Raw genomic sequence first — 19,899 nt, forward strand, 5'->3', positions numbered from 1 at the left:
GTAAACGGACCATCGCGTTCCGCCGGCGGAAAGGACGGATTCCTGTGTATAGGGGTAAACGGTGATGGAAAGGTGGTCCAACGGTCATCCCCTGTTACCGTGTCCCACACCTTCAGGACCGTACCAGTAGGAGTGCATATATAGGCATTCATGGGTCGGTCTGCCTTGGGCTTCCAGGCTAAATCCCAGATGGATCTCCCAGCCACACTACGCTCCATATGTAGCCAATGCTTCTCCGACATGGGTTGTGACCATTCCACCAGCACTCTCAATTGCGCCGCCTTGTAGTATAAATGCATGTCAGGGAACCCCACCCCCCCTCCCCCCGCGGCCGACGTAGTACTGCAAACGGAAGCCGAGCCTGGCCCCCCTGCCACACAAATTTCAGCATCAGGGTCTTCAAGCGCCGGAAGAAGTCCAAGGCCACAGGTATGGGAAGGGCCTGGAAAAGGTACAAGAATTTGGGCAGCAGCACCATCTTGATCGCATGAATGCGACCAAGCCAAGAAATGAACTTTGGCTTCCACTTCTCTAGCTCCCCCCGGATCGCTGCCAAAGCTGGGGGGAAATTAGCTGCAAACAATCCACCTAAGGTGGGGGTTAATTTAATACCCAAATAAAGCAAGGAAGTGGAGGACCACGAAAGAGGTGTAAGTGTTCGCACCTGTTCTACCACATCAGAGGGCAAAGTTAAATTCAAGATGTACGATTTATCCATGTTGATTTTTAAACCCGCCACCCTCTCAAACTCAGAAAGAACCTCATGTACATGGGGCAGTGAGCGAGCTGGGTCTCCTAATGATAAGAGAACGTCATCTGCGAATAGGGAGATCTTATGTTGTTCGCCAGTGAAGGGAATGCCTGTAATCTGTTCCCTTTCCCGTATGGTAAGTGCCAGCGGCTCTATACTGAGCGCGAAGAGCAGCGGGGAAAGCGGGCACCCCTGCCGCGTACCGCGGGTATGGGGGAAGCAGGCAGACCGGTGCCCGTTAACCAACACCCTAGACGCAGGCCGGTCATAATTAGCCCGAATCATTCGTACAAAGTGGGGAGAGAACCCAAAGGCTTCCAGTGTTAAATTTAAAAATCCCCAGTCAACACGGTCAAACGCCTTCTCCGCGTCCAGTCCCACCAACACTGCAGGTAAGCGAAATCGGTCGGCCTTTTCGATCAGATGCGCCACTCGCCGCAGATTGTCATGCGTTTGTCGACCTTTGATAAATCCAGACTGGTCTGGGTGGATAATAGCCGGCATCAGATCTTGTAGCCGCTTAGCTAGAATCCCGGAGTACAGTTTGGCGTCCAAGTTGAGGAGCGCTATCGGACGGTAGGAGGCGCAGTGGGTGGGGTCTTTCCCAGGCTTGGGGAGAATGGTGACTAAAGCCTCTGCCATCGAGCCCGAGGTTCGACCTTCCGAAGCCATGGAGTTGAAGAGGGTGACTAAAAAGTCGCATAGTTCTCCCGCGAACGTCTTATAAAACGAGGCCGTGTACCCGTCCGGCCCAGGCGCCTTGTGGAGCTTAAGAGCCTTTATAGCGTCAATCACTTCTTCCCTCAAAATAGGTGCCGATAGGAGCTCATTCCACTCCCTGGAGACTTGGGGTATAGGGAGGCCAGCCAGGAAGGCGGATTGCGCTGTCCGATCCAGATCCTCCCCCCTATATAGGGCTGCATAGAAGCGGCTAAAGATAGCAGCCTTGTCCCCATCCCTGTGGTGGTCCCTTCCCGTCTCATCTTTGATTCCCCCAATATATTCCCGCTCCCGTTTATCCCGAAGCTGTCTCGCCAGGTGCCTCCCCACCTTGTTCCCCATCGAGTAGGAAGTCCGTCGCAGCCGTAGTAGTGTAATTTCCGCCCTGTTATTATAGTGAGCCCGGAGTTTCCCCCGCACCGCAGTCAACGGCCGTAGGGTCACCCGAGACGGTTTGGCTTTATGCGCCTGTTCCAGTGTCGCTAATTCGGATTCAAGAGCCTCACGCTCCTTCCTCCTCTGCCTATTTAGATTAGCATTGAGACCAAGGCAGGTGCCCCGCAGAGAGGCCTTGCATGCATCCCAAGTATTGTATACCGAGGTATCCGAAGGCGGGTTGAGTTCCAGAAAATCCCGAATGGCCCTTCTCAGCTCCTTACATGCAACGTCATCCCGAGTCAATGCCTCGGGGAAGTACCATTTCCTCCATCCGTCTCCCCCCATTGACCACTGCAACCCGAGCACCACTAAGCTGTGGTCCGATACTGAGAGTGGAAAGATACCGGACATCTGGACATCCCCCCTTAATGCTTGACTTATGAAGATATGATCAATTCGGGAATAGGACAAATGTACATGGGAAAAATAGGTGTAGTCCCTGGATTGGGGGTAAAGGAAGCGCCAACTGTCGACCAGCCCTAGATCCTCCACCCGCCTCTGAGTTTCAGCATTAAAGACTCCCGCCCCTGACCTCTGTGAGCATGAGCTATCCAGGACCTTATCCCACACCATATTGAAGTCCCCCAGTAGGAACAACTGGCCTTCCACAAACTCCCCCACTCTATCCAACAAAGTTTGCAAAAAACCATTCTGCGAGGCATTAGGCCCATACATAACCACGAAAGTACACATACGTCCATACAGCAACCCCTTCACCATCAGCCACCTTCCCTCCTTATCCCCGCACACCCCCTCCGGTTGGAAGTGGAGGGACGCTCGAAACATTAAGGCAACCCCCCTGTGTTTAGTGGATGCAGACGCCCTGTATATAAGTGGGAACTGCCGATGGCGGAGCCTGAGCTCATCCTTCCTCGCCAAATGAGTTTCTTGTAGCCCAACCACATCCAGGTGGTGGTCTGTCAGGTACTTCCACACCTTCTGCCGCTTCTGCGGGGAGTTAAGTCCCTTCACGTTCCAGGTGCCTATACTAATAGTCATAATAAATCAAGATACGCCCCTGTGCCATGTTACACTCTGTCAGTAAGGAGTAAGACACCCCCCTCCATCCCTCCACCATCTCCTTGTCTTTCCCCATCCGCCCCGTGTTCCCTACTCCCCCCCACCAACCCGCCCTCCACCGTGAAATGCAAATCAAGCATGAGTCCAAAAAGCAGAGGATCAGATAAGAGTTGTAGACCACACATCCACCCCCACACGCACCATCCCCCACACACAGCCTACAGCCGCCACCACTGGCCACCCAACCCCCCCATGCCCCTGTCCCCCCAACAGACCCCCCCATCCCCACCAAGAACAAGAAACAACAAAATACAACTCAAGGCACTGAACCTGAACCTCGTAGTCTTCAGTTCCAGCAGGTCACGGTCCGGGAGACCCCCGCTGGACTGGAATCGGGGTAGGGGTGTCAACCTGGTGACCCCCAGGTCCAAGGTCCGGGGTGTCTTCTCCAAAAGTACCAGTATACCCCGGGGACCTCAGGCCAAGAGCCCCTCCGACGCCATTCCTCGAAGTCGGGGTCATGCTGCTCCAGAGCTCGCCTGGGAATCCGCCATGGTGGCGGAGGCCACCGATGCCACTGCGGCCCCTCTCTCCTGCTCTCTAGTCGCTGGGTCCGGTCGTCGTCGCTCCGGGGATGGGCCCACCCTGTGCCAGGAGGAAGAGCGACGTCGCCTCCGGAATGGCGAGCCACTGGCCTCCCGAGAAGGTTCCGCGTCCTCGATGCCCAGGAGATCCTTCGCCTCCCGCAGGGAATTGATCTGCCTCAGCCTGTTCTCCCATCGAAAAATAATCCGGAAAGGATGGCCCCAGGAGTAGGATACCCCGCGCTCCCGGAGTAAAGCGGTCACAGGCCGAAAGTCCCTGCGCTTCTGCAAGGTTGTCGCTGCCAGGTCCTGGGAAAGCTGGGGGCGATGGCATCTAAATTGCAACGAGGTGATGGTTCTAGCCTTCCTCAATATCCTTTCCTTTACCTGAAAGTCATGTACACAGACGAGGATATCCGGCGGTGGGCCCCCGCCCCTTCTAGGCAGCCCCACTCTATGAACTCTGTCCATCTGGATGTCACTCAACTCTTCATCCTCTAGGATCTGGAGAAACAAGGCCAGGACGTATCCACGCAGGTCCCCCGATTCACCGTCCCATGGCACCGCCTTGATGCGAATGTTATTTCTCCTGGAGCGGTTCTCCAAGTCTTCTGCGTGTGTTTGCAAATCCAGATTCTGCTCCGTGAGACGTATGATGTCCTGTTGGAGCTGGTGCACATCATTTGCCATGCTAAGGTCCTGGTCCTCCAGCGTCGCCACCCTGTCGCCAATCCCATCCACGTCCCTCCGCACCTCCCTGAGGTCTGATGCCAACTGTGTTCGAAGTTCGGAGATGTCCTCCTTAATGGTTGCGAAGAGCTCCTTCATGAACGCTTTTGTCGCTGGTGCCTCGTCGTCTGATTGTTTTGAGGACCCGCTGGCTCCCGGCGACGCTGGTTGCTGCGATGACTTGGAGGCCCCCTCCTTCACCATTTTCCCCCCCTTGCGCTGCGAGTTGGACATGGCCGTGGGTAGCCGCTGCACTCCTACCACCAGGCTCCAGGCAGCCGCAGCCGGGAGGGTAAGTCTCAGGACGGCGACCGTCCGTCTCGGGACGTCCCGATAGCAGTGCCGCCTCACCTCCCCAGAGCGTCCGCTAATCCGCCAGTGCCGCAAGCACCGGGAGCCCCCTCCAATCCAGGAGGCAGGGAACGAGTGGCAAGATCCTCTCCTCGGTGTTGGCGCCCAGTCACAGAGCTCGCGGGACCCCTCCGTCAGCGCCCCCGCCAAAAGCCAGTTCTAGGGATCCGCAGGATCGGTCCTCCAAAGGCTGCAATGCAAGACCCCACCAAAATGGCGTCTCGTGTGTCAGCGCAAGAGGAGTCCGCTACTCGGGTGGGTGATCGCCTCGGCTCCCCTCAAGCCGGTCCCCGTGTTCTCCAGCTGCAGCCTCCCTGCCACATCTGCCAGTCAGTACGCAGATCAATGAGCGTACCCACGCTTCGGCTACCTCCTAAGCCCAGCCGGGCAGGCCCCCTCAGATCCGGCTTCAGGCTCCTCCACAGGCCTGCTAGCAGGGCCAGCATCCCCCTATGTCACCTAGGGCACTGAGGTCGTCTGCCAGCCAACTCTGTCCATCTCGCGCTCCGCGCGTGCGGGCACAGCTCCTCGTCCGGTCCACGTGGCGTAGCTCCCCTTCTGGCCTAGCCCACTGACACTCCGAGATCAGGCCTCCACTACAGGAATGGCGGCCCCCTGCCAGCTCCGCCTCGCTCTCTGCCCCTCCGTGGACCAAGCAGGCCGACCTGCTCCTCCGGAGACGCTGGGCCACTCCGCGCCTCCCCCGCAGTCGCTGCTCAGGCCGGCGGGCCTGGGATCCTGACTGCCGCCTCCACACGCGTCTCAGCCCGACTCCTTACTTCCTCTCCTCGGCAGCTTCCAGCCCCCCGCAGGCACAGCCGTACCTCCCGCCGAGCCTCCTCCGCTGATTGCCACTCCGCTGGCTAGTCTAGGCCTCCGCTCTCCCCATGCATCGCGGGATCACCCGCGCCCGGAGTCTCGGCCGAGTCGGAGCCGGCCAGTCCTCCGACGGTCTCTGAAGTACACGAGGCCGCCGCCTCACAGGCCGCAACTGGCTAGCACTCCGCCGGCCTCAGGAGGCGCCGAGACTCTCAGCCGACGGCACCGGAGCACACCGCCATGGATCGGCAGCCCTCACCGATCATTTGGCGCCGGTCAGCGCTCCTTGGGACCCCGCTATAAGCTGCTATGCAGGTCCGGCGTCGGAGAGGCTCGAGAAAGCGTCCTACTCCGACGCCATCTTGGCCACGCCCCTAAAAAAATATTTTTAAACCTGTGTGGAGTCCTTTTGTGGTGTATTCATTGTTTTACTGTGTGTTGCACACATACTTTACACATTGCCTCTTAAGTTAAGCCTGCCTGCTCTGTGACAAGATATCAGAGGGTGAGCACAGGTTAATTAAAGGTGTGTATTTAGCTTACCCTGACTAGGATTGTGCCCCCTACTTGGACAAGGTGCAAGCCTCTGCCAACTAGAGACCCAATTTCTAACAGGCAAATAGAACAAGTTTGGATGCAGAAAAAGTGAGGGAAAATATACAACTCTGGACATGAAGAAGATATTGAATGTATATGATTAATGGCTGGCTCATGCTTTTGCTGTCTTAGGGCAAAGAGGTAGGTAAATCATTAAAAGACATAATTTGGCCTGTCTTCTCACGTTAAAGGGAACTGGCATTGTTCAATGTATGACTTTAGGATTATACAAGATATCAAGTAATCTTAGTGGAGTGCCTTTCCAGACCACAAGGTCTACAAGACGTTTGGTAGATTTCAACATCCACTCAAGATACAATCAGTCTTAGAGCTCCAGTTTTTCACTATGAGTCTTTTCAGAGCTCTCATGTCATTGTGCAGAGATGGTGACCTGAATGGACTTATTTGCGAACTATGCACACTTTCAGATAATTATTTATAACCATGGTCGTGTGAACTTAAATGTGCCCCTTACATCTCCTATTGGAAATTGGTGGGATTGTTTCTGGGTATCTCACAGTGAGAGCTCTCTCTGCACTATTGAAAGGTAGGAGGCAAAATGGTACATCACCAGCATTTAGCTGGTGTTGGCTTTCTGTGTCATTTGTAAGGTTTTCTGTGAAATATGTGTGTGTTGGACTACGGCAGAAGAGACCAGTATTTTCTATGACATTTGTGTCAGCTGATTGTGCTAAAATGTCTTCATCACCTTAATCCAATTGCCATTTTCCTCTTTATACCTTACATAAGAGACAATGGACAAGGGACTCAGGGCCGGATGTAGGTCGGTCGGTAACGGCCGAAAATCGGTATTTTCGGCTGTTACCGACCGGTATTTACAAAATGGTATGTAGGGCCACATATTTTACAGATTCGGTAAATTTACCGATCGGTAAATTTACCGAATCTGTAAAATACCGAATCGGTATTTTTACCTATTCGATAATTTTGATATGTAGGTGGGACTCTTCTGAGTCCCACAACCCTTACCGAATCTGTATTTTACCATCAAATATATTTGATGGTAAAATACCGATTCCGGTGTGCATGCACATGTGTGCATGCACACCTGTGCCATATGACAGGCAGACCTGCCCTTAGGGCAGGTATGCCTGCCACATGGCACCCGAGCCTCTTTTGGGGGTGCCAGAGGGTGTCAAAGTGACACCCCCTGCGCCCATGTGGAATTCTGTATTTACCGATTCGGTAAATACCGAATCGGTAATGCCCATTCATTCCTATGGGCTTTGCAGCCCATAGGAATGAATGGGCATTACCGGTCGGTATTTACCGAATCGGTAAATACAGAATTTTACCGATTCGGTAAAAGGAACATCTGGATGTTCCACATATCCACCCCTTAGATTTACCGATTTTTAATTACCGAATCGGTAAAATTCGGTAATTAAAAATCGATAAATCTATTTTACCTACATCTGGGCCTCAGTCAAGAAATCGTGACATTCGGGTTGACATTGAGAGCTTCCTGGTTTTGGACAAGATGAAGACTGTTTGAGTAGGATATTGGCTCTTCCATATCATTTTATGAGAAATAATGAAGTCTCCTACCTAGCACATTTTTTAGGATGACCATTTTGCTTATAATTCACTCTAAAATAGCAATCAACGTCTTTCTTATCAACATATTTTGTACATGTTTAATTTCGTTCAGGAGGCATTAGAGTGCCTGTTCAAAAAATCTGTCTGAATCCTACTGGCCCTTGCATTTGTGTTGCTCCTTTGAGCTGCTATGGATACATCTACAATTCGATTCCCAGTTCTGATGGTTGGGTTATCAAAACTCCCACCACTCCAAGAACCCGCTCTATAGCCCTCCCATGTTGTCTGTATCCAACCTCATACTATCAACTCCTTTAACATACGGAGGGATTCATTGGTTTTGGAGAGTGGACCTTTGAATGCGGTGGCCAGCTAAATACATACTAAGGGACAGTGGTGAGGTCTTGTATAGAAGCAAACTCTCAGAAGTCTGGAGTTTGTTAATCTAGAAGTAACCGATTAGACACTGTGACATCTGTGCCTGAGGGAGGCCTAAGAGGAGATGTATGAAACAATGGCCTGCCTGGCCCTGGGAAAAACCTCAGAGCTTCCACCTAAAAAGGCTTGACAGTCCTCACCCTGACTCCCAAGGTGGATCCTACAGTGGATCGGGCCCTTTAATCAGATCCCCTCCAACCATCACCCAACAGCTGGCAAACCACTCATACATTGCCTACAAGGCCATTTTGGGGGACAGCATTCTACTATTTAAGGACTTCATGCTAGCTTTTGCTACCTTTTCCCTGAGCATATAAGGCACTGTGGTAATGACTTTACAGCAGAAGAGACTGTAATAGATAAATTACACCAAGATGCAGTCAGCCATAGCAGACCTATGGATGTGCGTCCTCTTTACACAGAACAGGGCTTCTTTCACTATGCCTGGTCTAGACATAGCAAGCGTGTGTGTGTGTGTCTCACTCACTAACAATAGCCTCAGTCATGAGTGGGGCAACTAGCCTCTGAGCTGGGCATGTAGCAGCAATGGGACATGATCAGTTTTTGCGATTCCCCTTCCACATAGGTCGCATGACCCGCTGAGCATGCTGGACAGATAATGTAAATACACTAATGCAAAACCCAGAGTTAGTCATTTTTCCTAAACAACAATGTATTCAGTCTAACACATTATATTTCTTAATGCAAGAATTATTATGGTAAACAGATCCCCTTTTCTGAATGTTGCACCCAAGAACACGCCCTTGCGTTCTTAATAAAGAACTTATAAACTCATCTCTGGCCATAGAAATAAATAATGTACAATATCCGGTTTAATATTGCGCCTTTTAAACACAATTGCAGCTGATCCAAACTGCAGGAAAGTGTATTAAAGCTTTAGAATGACAATTATGAACTCAAGGGTAATTTAAAGCTGGCTTCCTGCTCAATTCGCTCAGTGCTAAAATACTATTCATGTACTAAGGAACTTGAAATTTTAATATTTATATAAACTCTTACCGTGCACTTTATCTGATCCAGGGACTGGGACTGTTTGCTGTTTTCCATTTCAATCGAGCTCGAGGTCCCCCTGGTTCCATAAAATACCATAAAGAAATTATAACTGCTTTCCTTGGTGTCTACAGATTGTCTTGGTCCACCCCTGTGCCGTTTTGTCAAATAAACATTCCATTCTCCTCCTATAATAACATACAACACAGGCAATAAGGGACAGGCTGGAGGTGTGAAGTTTGAATTCAAGAAAATACAAAAACAATTTTACCGAATTTAGTTTCTTATAATCAAATGTACTTTTGAGATGAAATAGTTCTTTCGGTTGTCATGAATATCAATCACTAAAGTAGGCAATGACATGTCTGAAAATAAAACAGTTGTGCAGAACTGCACTTTCAAATGAATTCTGAAATACGGCATGGAGCAGCGAGGTGTTTACCTGATTGCATCGGCTCGCCACCTGGTGGGAATGATTCTCCATTACTGACTTCCTGGACCCCTAATTGAAACAGAATAAACGAGACATAAATTATTCCCGTTTTTCAAAATGATAATGATCTTCTGTGCCGATATTTCTTAAAGCACTTTTACAGCTGATGCTCATTACAGGGTCCTCTGAGGACCCCACACAAAAACGCTAAAGCTTTTCAGAATTTGTTCTCTCATTAAGGAATATTTTTAGAAATTGCCTAAATTCAATATGTGGAACAGAGCCTTTTTGTGGAGGGGCTTCAAGCTTACATGGGCATAGCACATGTATACGCATACTCCTGGTAAAACATGTTGCTTGTGCTGAATCTGAGAGGTTAGGAGCTATAATGTACAGCAAGACATAAAGCAGTGCACCTTCATGCTACTGCGACCGAACAGCTTGAACCAAAGTCTTCTTCATATGTTAGAACAGCGGGGCAATCTTGTCTCTTTCTTTGCTGCTCCTCTGACGGGTACATTCATCTAAAAGGGCTGGAGATTCCTACAACAACGTGCTAAGCTGTATTGATGAGGTGATAGTTCACAAAGGAATAAAGGGTATATACATGGAGGACAAACGAGAGCTACTACAGGTAATATCTAATTTATTTCTCCAAATAAGCAATTTTCCCTTTTAATGGTCATGTGACTCCTGCTGCTCATAAAATTCCACACGGGGCTTAAAACAACTTCTAGTACTACCAGTGTCAAACTCCATCAACGGGCAAAAAAACCAAAAACATTTGAGAGACATGCCGTAATAGCAAGCAACACCGCGTATAAGATACATATTGCAGTGAGAAAATTGAGCCATTAGAACCAAAGGTGCTAAGTCACAGAAGCAGAAAGGTGGGTGTGAGATAAAACACAAACTAATACAATGCCACTGACTGCCGGTAGGCAAAAAAGAGCATAGGCAAATGTATGCATGCATAAAAGCTCAACAGATCGTGACATTTTTCAGAAACCTACAATAAACAAGCTTTTGCAAAGGCAATAGGTCTATTGTTAGCTTCCAGCCTTTTGGCTTGGCCAATACTTGTTTTATATTGCCATGGATTCTGCAAATCCTTATTGTCAAGGAATCTGATGGACCTCTTCAATTCAATAAAAAGACAGTGGCTAAAAGCAAAAAAATTTGGTCTGAAAAAGCACCCAATTGGAAAATACATTGGGCCTTATTACGAGTACGGTGGTCCTGGGACCGCCATACTCTCAGTTGCAGTCCGACTGCCACCACCCCGGATGTCCGACTCCCGTATCACGATGGTGGCAGTGGGACCGTCAGCAGCCCGACAGAAGACAGCTGCCACTGCCAGGATCCTGGATCCCAATGGAGTGGCGGTAGGGTAGACTACGGTCTGCCACGGCAGTGCGATCCCGGCACCACTGTGCATATTATGACCTGCCTTTCCTCCAGCATTTCATGGCGGTAGCCCCACTATGAAATGCTTGGTGGAAAGGCATGTAAATGGGCCACCAACAGGGCCCCTGGCCGAATTGCCCCATGGTAATGCATGGCGGGGCACATGACGTGTCCCCCATAAGTGCACGGTCGTGCGTGCACTGTGTGGTATGCACTACATGGTGCATGCCACACCCTGCACAGATAACCTGGAGGTGCTGTGATGGCGGCGGTATGCTTTTAAGGCTCTCCTCTGGGCCAAACATATCGCCTCCATGACACCACTGCCCCCTGACCGCCAACCCTGGATTACACTCATAATCTGGTAGGCGAGAGACCGCAGGCTTGTCCTTTACCAAAACTGACAAAAATACTTTAATCTACATATCACCATGGAGGCTAGGCCAATAATTCCCCCACTCTTGCAGGAAGGGACACCAAATAACTATTCCCCTAAGACTCACATACAAAATGGCTCAAACCATAGGGGGCAGGAAGGCTAGATCAGAGCAGGGGGCTACAGGTAGCCAACATCTAAGGGGAGATTATCCATTACCCCAATGCATACCTAGCCCAAGGGAAAACACACGCAGTATTTTCCTTACCAATGTTCCAAGTTTAAACAGTGAAAAAAGGGAGGAGGAAGAGTCCCTAATAAACAAAGTTACACATTGGATTAGAAATAATTGCCAATGTCATTCTATAATAAGATCTGACATCCTAAAAGCGGAACACATCCGGCAAGAAACGGGCACCTAGATGACATAAAATTAACTTTTCGTGCCCAAAATATTGTAGATAATTTGATATCCATGGACTTAAGGACACAATCACTCTTTGAGTCAAAAATTAGTTTTAGATGATCAAAAACATCAGCGGTGGAGAGAAATAGCCTATCTTTAGTACCTGAGGGGACTCACAATATAGAGTCAGTTGATTGACTATATGTGTAGCCTAGAGGGACTCCATCCAAGGGAAGTAGACACAGTCATACAAATGCAAGGTCACCATGTCCTGAGCAGGATCCTCATGTTCTATATGATGCTCATCTGCACAGAATTCTTCTACAAGATCCACTAACAACCCATACGGACACTGCCAATAATAGACATAGCTCCCCACACAGATTCCACGACAGGCCTCCCTCTGACATTATCATAAAAACTTTAAAGATGATGTCCTGGAATATTGCTGGGCTACATCAAAAACGTTCTTACCCCGACTGGCAGGATTATGTAAATATCTTCGACCTGTGCCTCTTCCAGGAGACATGGCGGTTGAGCCCTTGTACAAACCAGGTTATAGAACTTTTGACATAGGGGATATACCACCAAAGAGAGGAAGAGCCTCGGGTGGGCTAAATATATATATAATTACCTTAAACATCACTATAGAGATAGTGAATTCTGGTTGCAAAGACAGACTAGGGCTAAAGCTTAAATCTACTCACTCACCTCTTCAATATATATTTAAGAATATGGGGGTGTTCAAAGGAAGCATTGACACCTTGAGGAAGTGCTTTAACGCATTGAGTCACACAAAGGCGCCTGGCCCAGATAAAATCCCCGGGGCTCCTTTGAAACATGCTCCAGAAGTTTGGGCTACTTACATGAATCAATTGTGCAATGCAATAGCCAGGGGAGAGCCTATCCCAGATAAATGAAAGGGGGCCGAGATTGTCAATATCCACAAAAAGGGTAGTATGGACGATCCCGCAAATTCCAGACCTATTATGTTATGGGGGGGATTTGTATAGCGCTCAGATACTCCAAAGGAGTGTCCCGGCGCTTTCAGACCAACAGGCCAGCAGCTAACACATAACACAACAGATAAAAAGAATCAGTAAAAGAAGTAGAAACACCAGACTAAAGACCAAACAACCAAGTTTTAAGTCCCTTCCTAAAGGCAAGCAGATTGGCGGTGCTGCGGAGTGACAGGGGGAGAGTGTTCCAGAGCTGGGGGGGCAAGACATTTGAAGGAGCGTCCACCAGTCCGAGCCTTCTTCACCACTGGAACCACCGCAAGAGAGAGAGTTTCTGATCTCAGAACCCTGGTGGGTTTATAGAAGGCTAGCCTTTTCTGAATATAGGTCGCTCCAGTAGAATAGAGCGCCTTGTGGGCCAAAGTGAGGGCCTTGAAAGCAATTCGCTTTCTGACAGGGAGCCAGTGCAAGGTGGATAAAAGATCAGAGGCACTGGCCCGACGGGGGAGACCATAAATGGCGCGGGCGGCCGAATTCTGGACTACCTAAAGACGCTGCATCAGGTAGTCAGGCAAACCCAGGTAAAGAACATTGGAATAGTCCAGCCTCGATCCTATGAGGGCATGGACGGTAATCTTACGATGGTCAAGAGAGAGCAGAGGGAGAAACCTCCGCAACATCCTAAGCAAGCCAAAGCAGACGCCCACAAGGCCAAGAACTTGGGCTTTCATGGTCAGGCCATTATCAATTTTAACCTCCAGGTTTTTCGCCACGGTGGAGGAAGATGCCGGTGGAAACATGTCATGCGGCCACCATTCCTGCCAGCTCGGGTCGGATTGGCAGCCGAAAAAGAGCACCTCAGATTTTCCAGGGTTACACTTAAGACTATGACCCTGAAACCATTCAAATACAGCTCCTAGGCAGCCACAGATACTGTCTCCATTAAACTCAGCCCCCTTTGCACACGTGAAAAGGAGCTGAGTATCGTCGGCGTATGATATTATCTGGGCCCCAAAAGACTCAGCCAGCACCGCCAAAGGGGTCAGAAAGATATTAAAAAGTATCGGGCTCAACACGGAGCCCTGCGGTACTCCAACCCCCAGCGGCGGCACTTCGGCTGAGTGGGGGGGGGCCCAGACCACCTGCCGGCGACCAGTCAGGTAAGATTGAAACCACCTCAACACCGTCCCACGCAGACCTATCTCATACAGTCTGCGGAGAAGACCTTCATGAGGGACGGTGTCGAAGGCCGCCGACAGGTCAAGCATGACCAACATGGCCCTGCCCCCTGAGTCCAGCACCTCCTTGATAGCCTCGCTGACTTCAAGAAGCGCCGTTTCAGTGCTAAAGTTGGTACGGAAGCCAGACTGAGAGGCATGAAGCAGGCCGTGTGACTCAAGGAAGGCAGAAAGGACCCCATGGACATGCTTCTCGACGATTTTAGCAAAAGCAGGTAGGAGAGAGATCGGGCGATAGTTCGCATGAAGGTCAGGGTCGAGTCCCGGTTTTTTGAGAAGCGGAACAACCCTCGCCTCTTTCCAAATACCGGGAACAACGCCACTGGTCAAAGAACAATTCAGCACAGGATTCACAAGTGGATTGACCACCTCCGCCATCCTTGCCAAAAACCTGGCAGGACACGGGTCAGCAGGTGAACCGGATTTAAGCTGAGAAAGCAAATCATGCGACGCAATAATAGATAGAGGTGGAAATTCCGATAGAGTGTACTCGGAATCTTCCACCAAATTCCCATGGATCTCCTGGCACATCCTAGCCCCGATGACAGGGTTTGGGAAAGAGTCCTGGATCAGCTTGATCTTGTCATGAAAGAAGCTGGCCAGAGCGGTCACCCACGGTTCCGAGAACTCGTGCTGAGATGCAATAGCTTTGGGCGACATAAACTCCTTCACGATAGCGAAGATCTCCTTACAGGAGCTAGAGGCTATTAGCCTGATTGATATTACCCAAAAGGTGTACGCCAAACAAATTCTGGCCAAGCTAACTGCTTGGATGGAAGAGAAAGACATCCTCTCACCGTGTCAGGCTGGCTTTAGACAGTGAATAAGCACAATAGACTGAGGAACTGAAATCTGAATTAGACCCTGATATTAAACTAAAAACACATAGTAGTAGTTAGAAATTAGCATGATGCACCTACTTAGTTCATTGAGAATGATTGAGCATTAATATACCCACTTCAACCTTGCTATAACTAGCTGGGCAGAACTGAGAGTGCTTTGTATCCCATATATTAGCATACTATTTTAGGTTAACCCCTCCATTGTGAATATACTCGAATTATGTATACATTAAGAATCAGAACTTTTCTGAAGAAACCCCATGTTGGTTTCATTTCCCCGTACCTCTTGCTCTTGCTAGGAAAACCCGTGACCTGTCACTGTGTAAAGGGAGAGTCTAAAAGGTTGGCCTGGGCTATGAATGGACCATTGATTCTAACTTGGGAAACTCAAGGTTACATCTGCCTTTCGTGTGGGATGAACACATTCTTGCAGACTCTCGTGCCTGAGAACGAAAAGGGAGTCACCCTTCCTGACCTCCCCAGTAATGAATAGCTAAGCTTTGAACTAATCATGTGTGCCATATATGGTCCTTCCTTCACTCTGAACCAACTTGTAACTTTCCATGTGTGGTGATTTTTTTTTTTTAAATATTTTATTGAACAAAAGCAGAGGTAGTATCAAGTAGTCAGTCACAAAGTGCATATTTGAAATAGAATACGTATGTTACAGCAAGGTATCGCCAGCACGATTTCGAGGGGAACCAGATCTAGTCAATGACATTTCAGTAGAGGGGGAAGTACACAGTTCACCTCTATAACCGTTCCATTGCCCCCATTTTTTATCCCAGACACCAGGGCATCCCCTGATCTTATAGACCGTTTTTTCAGACAACATACACACATCCATAGCAGCGACCCATCTGATCAAAAGTGGTTTAGCTGGTGAGCCCCATTGCATTGCTATTTCCCTTTTCAGTAAGAGGAAGCCCAGAGCTGCCCACTTTTGCTCCAGTGCCGTTAGATCTGTGGGGTCCCATATATTGAGGAGTGTGCACCTGGGAGTCAGAGGGACGGGCTTCCCTAGAGCATCGGTCATTTTGCGAACAGCTCGCTCCCATAGGTCTTGGATCACCGGGAATTCCCAGAGAATGTTGTAGAAGGTACCAATCAGACCGCAGTTATGGGGACAGAGGTCAGATGTGCGTCTACCAATCTTGGCCAGTAGGGGAGCAGACATGTATGTTCTGTGTAGTATCTTTAATTGTATGAGTCAAAATCTATGATTAATAGCTGATTCGCGCGGGGACATCAGCGCCGCCTGCCATTCTGTCTCGTCTAAGTCTCCGATGTCGCTTTGCCATTTGTCTCGTAAAAGTTGGAAGGCATTGGGCATATTATTACATAATTTGCGGTAGGTGTACGATATTGCTTTGGCCTGGAGAGGTTCCGATAAGAGTCTATCCTCGAGGGGCGAGGATTGTGGAAGAGAAGAAAGATCAGGGACGTTGGCAAGTATGGCGTGTTTGATTTGGAGATAGCCGAAAACCTCAGATTGGGCCAAGTCATGTGCCTTCTGGAGCACCTCGAACGTCAGCAGTTTACCCTTGTGAAGCATGTCACCTAGAATGGAGATGCCAATTGTGTCCCATATGTCAAAGCCCTGATAGTGGCAGAGAGAGCCCAGTTTATGTGAGGTCCATAGTGGGGTAGATAGCGTAAGAGTGTTGGCCCACCCAAGTTGTTTGTTAGCACGGTGCCAGATTGTGATTGTGTGGGACATCGGGCCTATATATCGGGCTCGAGAGTGTTTATCATATAGGGCCTCTAGATAGCCCCGCGGCCCGTCTGCTACCGCTCTAGGTGAAAAGCCGGGTTCGTGGGTGAACCATAGATCCATCTGTTAGTGGTGGTCAGTTGGGTAGCCCAATAGTAAAGTTGGATGTTCGGCAAGGCAATACCTCTGTCGTACCACCCCTGTGTAAGTGAAAGGAGAGCAATACGGGGGGAACCGCCGTCCCATATAAGGAGTCGGAGGTCTCCTTCGAGCGCGTTAAAGTAAGAATCGGCTATGGGAAATGGACAGTTCTGTAAGGCATATAAGAATCGAGGGAGTGCTAACATTTTAAAGAGGGCTGCTCTGCCGGGGAGAGAGAGAGGGAGTGATCTCCAATGAGAAATGTCATCACGAAGTCTTTGTAGTGGGCCTTTAAGGTTGCGATCGTAGAATATTTTTGGGTCTGGAGTGACAAAAATTCCGAGGAAATTAAATCCCTCCTGGGCCAGTTCAATTGAGTAGCCTCGTGGGAGGGGAGGTGGTGGGCCGTGTAGTATGTATATTATCGATTTGGACCAACTAATGGAAAAACCTGAGTACTTGCCAAAGCATGTGTGGTGATTTCATGTGTTCACTGAAAGTATATCTGTCTGGTTTTGACTATAAGCCAGCAGTCTTCTTGTCACACTGACTGGGTGTGGACGGGGGGCTCCTCTGCGCAGAGTCCATTTAGAATAAATGATTGAACCTTCTTCACTGCCAACTGACTGGTTATTGGTATTGGGGGCTATTAGTAAGTATAGCTCCATGGCTCTATTTGGGTTGTGATTATTTTTTCGGTACTTCAGTTGGGGGCTCGTCCGGGATTCCGCACATGGGGTTGTCCTCCCGTACTACGGGGTGAAATTAGGACATTAGGGGGAGCGCTCTGGTCGAGGGGGTGGACTGGCTAATAATTCTGGCTCAACTCCGCTCTCGCGATCAGGGAGCCCCAGCTGCTATTGACCCCTCGCCGGAATCCTATGAGATGTAACCTGGAAACTGACCATGTTGGTCTTCAGAAGCTGGCAGTGGAGAATATGCACTCAGACCTGAGTGCACCAGGTGAGTGAATTGTATTGTTGGTGTCTTTTGGAATAGCACTGTTGAGCGGTGCTTTTGGAAATGGTTAACTGTATTTGGAATTTGGTGGTTAGTGAACCACAAGGGAATCTGGGGGTCTGACGTGGCTGCACGTCATGTCGACATCTGTGACCTCGTAAATTACGGCCTTGTCTCTGTGAAGTGCAGAATGACCTTGCTAAACCGGGCCTCTAAAAGGGGGGTTTCTGGTTTCTCCATAAGAACATCAATAAATTAAAGAACTTAATTCTGAAGGAAATATATAACAAAGGGTTTCTTTAAAAGTCCCAACATCATGCTAAATGTTCTGCAGAAATGATAACTTTGTATCTCTGCTCTTGAAAAATAATGTCCCCTAGTTACTTTTTATTTTACAGAAAATGAAGTATTGCATTAAGTCCTAGACAGAAAATAGGACGAAGCTCTTTATTAAAATTTTGAAGGCTAAATGCCTAGATAAAAACAATTAGCAAATCTAGATTTATTTTTCACCAGAAATATTGTGGCGCAAGGAAGAGAAAGTAAATATTAAGGTGACTTAACATGCTTACATCATTGCAAATTGACAGAGACGGTTACAGTTAAGTACATTTTCAATTTTGTGGTTGGTTAATGTGTATTGTGTTTTGTCTTCTGATAAAATGTTACAGTTGATATTTTTGTGTGTTATGTCAAATGCTTCTCTTTTGTGTGGTGTGTATTCTTGCTTCTGCCCACAGATCATTCATGGATTGTTCTGGGTGATTTTAAGGCTGACAAGACACGTGAGTTTGGTTGACATACAAAATAAACTGTCATAGTTGTAAAAGGAAAAAGGTGAAATGTGCACCCTGAATGGTTATAGGTAGGAAATAAGGGTAAAAGACGGGTACTGTCAGCAGTATGTTGAAACAAGATGTGTTTTTGCATAACTCCTTTGGAAAGAAATGTTCATGTGTTTTTCATGTTTGTGCATTTTTGTCCTATCACGAATTGTTCCTGCTAGTCCTGTGTGTCAGAAGTGACACAGTAAGTTGTATTGACAGCTTATCACCACTAGGGTGACCTGCTGTCAAAAGGAGGGTAAGGAAAGTAAAAAGAAAGTTGAAAAAAACGGAATTTTGATTTTAAGCCTGACAAATTAAGCAGGCCAGAATATTGGGTTTTGGGCTGCAGGTTCACTGTGCATAAAGTACATGACATAGTGTTGTGCGTCACTGCTTATTTGCATGTGTTACTGTGATCTGTCTATGCTTTCAGTGCTTGGTATGCAGCAAATATAATTAGCATAGGTGTTTTTTATTTTATGTATAATTTTGTTTTTGTGTCATAATGACACTTCCATTTTTGACACTTCTACAAGTTCCCCTGTGTTGTGAGGGGATGAACATGACGATGTCCATCTCTGTGCAACAGTTGGCTGGAACTTGTTGAACGTTACTAAATTTCACAGATATGATACTTCATGCTGTGAGCATAAGAGACAACACTTCACCAGTGCATGTCTGATTGGTTATAATAGTATTGAAGACAAACAAAAGAGATATACCGGATTAAAAGTGTGTCACCTGCAGTTAGCCATGATACTGCTCCTTCCCTTATGAAACGGGCAGCCCTTGATTAAAATAATTCCCTGATTGGATCATAGGGAAGAAATTATAACTTTGTGGCTCTTGCTAAAGGTGATCTGAATTTTTCTGATGCTCTACTAGTTAATCCTGTTCTGCTTCTTAGGTAGTATATGGTATGCCTTTCTTCCTTAAAAGGACACCAGGTTTCCTTTTCAGTATTCCTTAATAGGGATAAAAGGCCTCAAAAACGAAAATTACCTCTTTTATAATAAAATTAACAATTATAAAGAATTTTCCTTAGATATGTTGTATTAGACATTAACAGGCAAACACATCATCTGAATACATTGGATGTTGCTGTATTGCACACGCATTTTAAAATTTGAAACATCTGTTTTAAATAAGACTGCCACCATGATCACATTTCAACACTGAGAAACAGCGATTATTGCCGCTAAGCCAGCAGCTGTTGTTTTTATAGCCCACGAATGGCCAGGAATGTTTACTCAGTCAGGACTTTCTCAGTTAAACACGGGTGTAGCTTTGCATTTCACAATACTTTTTTAAAAAGGGTTACAGAAATGAGGTTCATTATTTTGTATTACAGAAAAACATTTCAATTAAGGGGTTTCCTCTCTTTAAAAAAAAAAAAATGGCGCAACATTTTTTTCATGTTTTAAGTTAGGCTTCTGTGCTTAGGCTTGTGAATGAATGCATCTAAATATGATAGGCAAGGGATACAGCTTGCTTTTATATGTGGAATTATCAAAAAATATTGGTTTTATTAAAATTGTTATTAATTATGACAATTTTTTATTTTTAAATAAGTGCTTT

At 47.8% G+C, this 19,899-nt stretch overlaps 1 protein-coding gene across 1 annotated transcript in view; it reads right to left on the reverse strand.

Annotated features, from left to right (window-relative positions):
• The window catches only part of LOC144827279 (lipoxygenase homology domain-containing protein 1-like), a 453,506-nt gene that overhangs the window by 267,268 nt on the left and 166,339 nt on the right, over positions 1 to 19,899 (reverse strand). The window contains exons 3-4 of the mRNA XM_078685654.1: positions 9,461 to 9,520; positions 9,028 to 9,206 (exon numbers count right to left, since the gene is read on the reverse strand). Of these exons, the coding sequence (XP_078541780.1) occupies positions 9,028 to 9,206; positions 9,461 to 9,520 (239 nt within the window). The remainder of the gene's footprint in view (positions 1 to 9,027; positions 9,207 to 9,460; positions 9,521 to 19,899) is intronic.

The sequence above is a fragment of the Lissotriton helveticus genome, chromosome 4_1 (assembly GCF_964261635.1).
Source record: "Lissotriton helveticus chromosome 4_1, aLisHel1.1, whole genome shotgun sequence".
NCBI classification, from domain to species: Eukaryota; Metazoa; Chordata; class Amphibia; order Caudata; family Salamandridae; genus Lissotriton; species Lissotriton helveticus.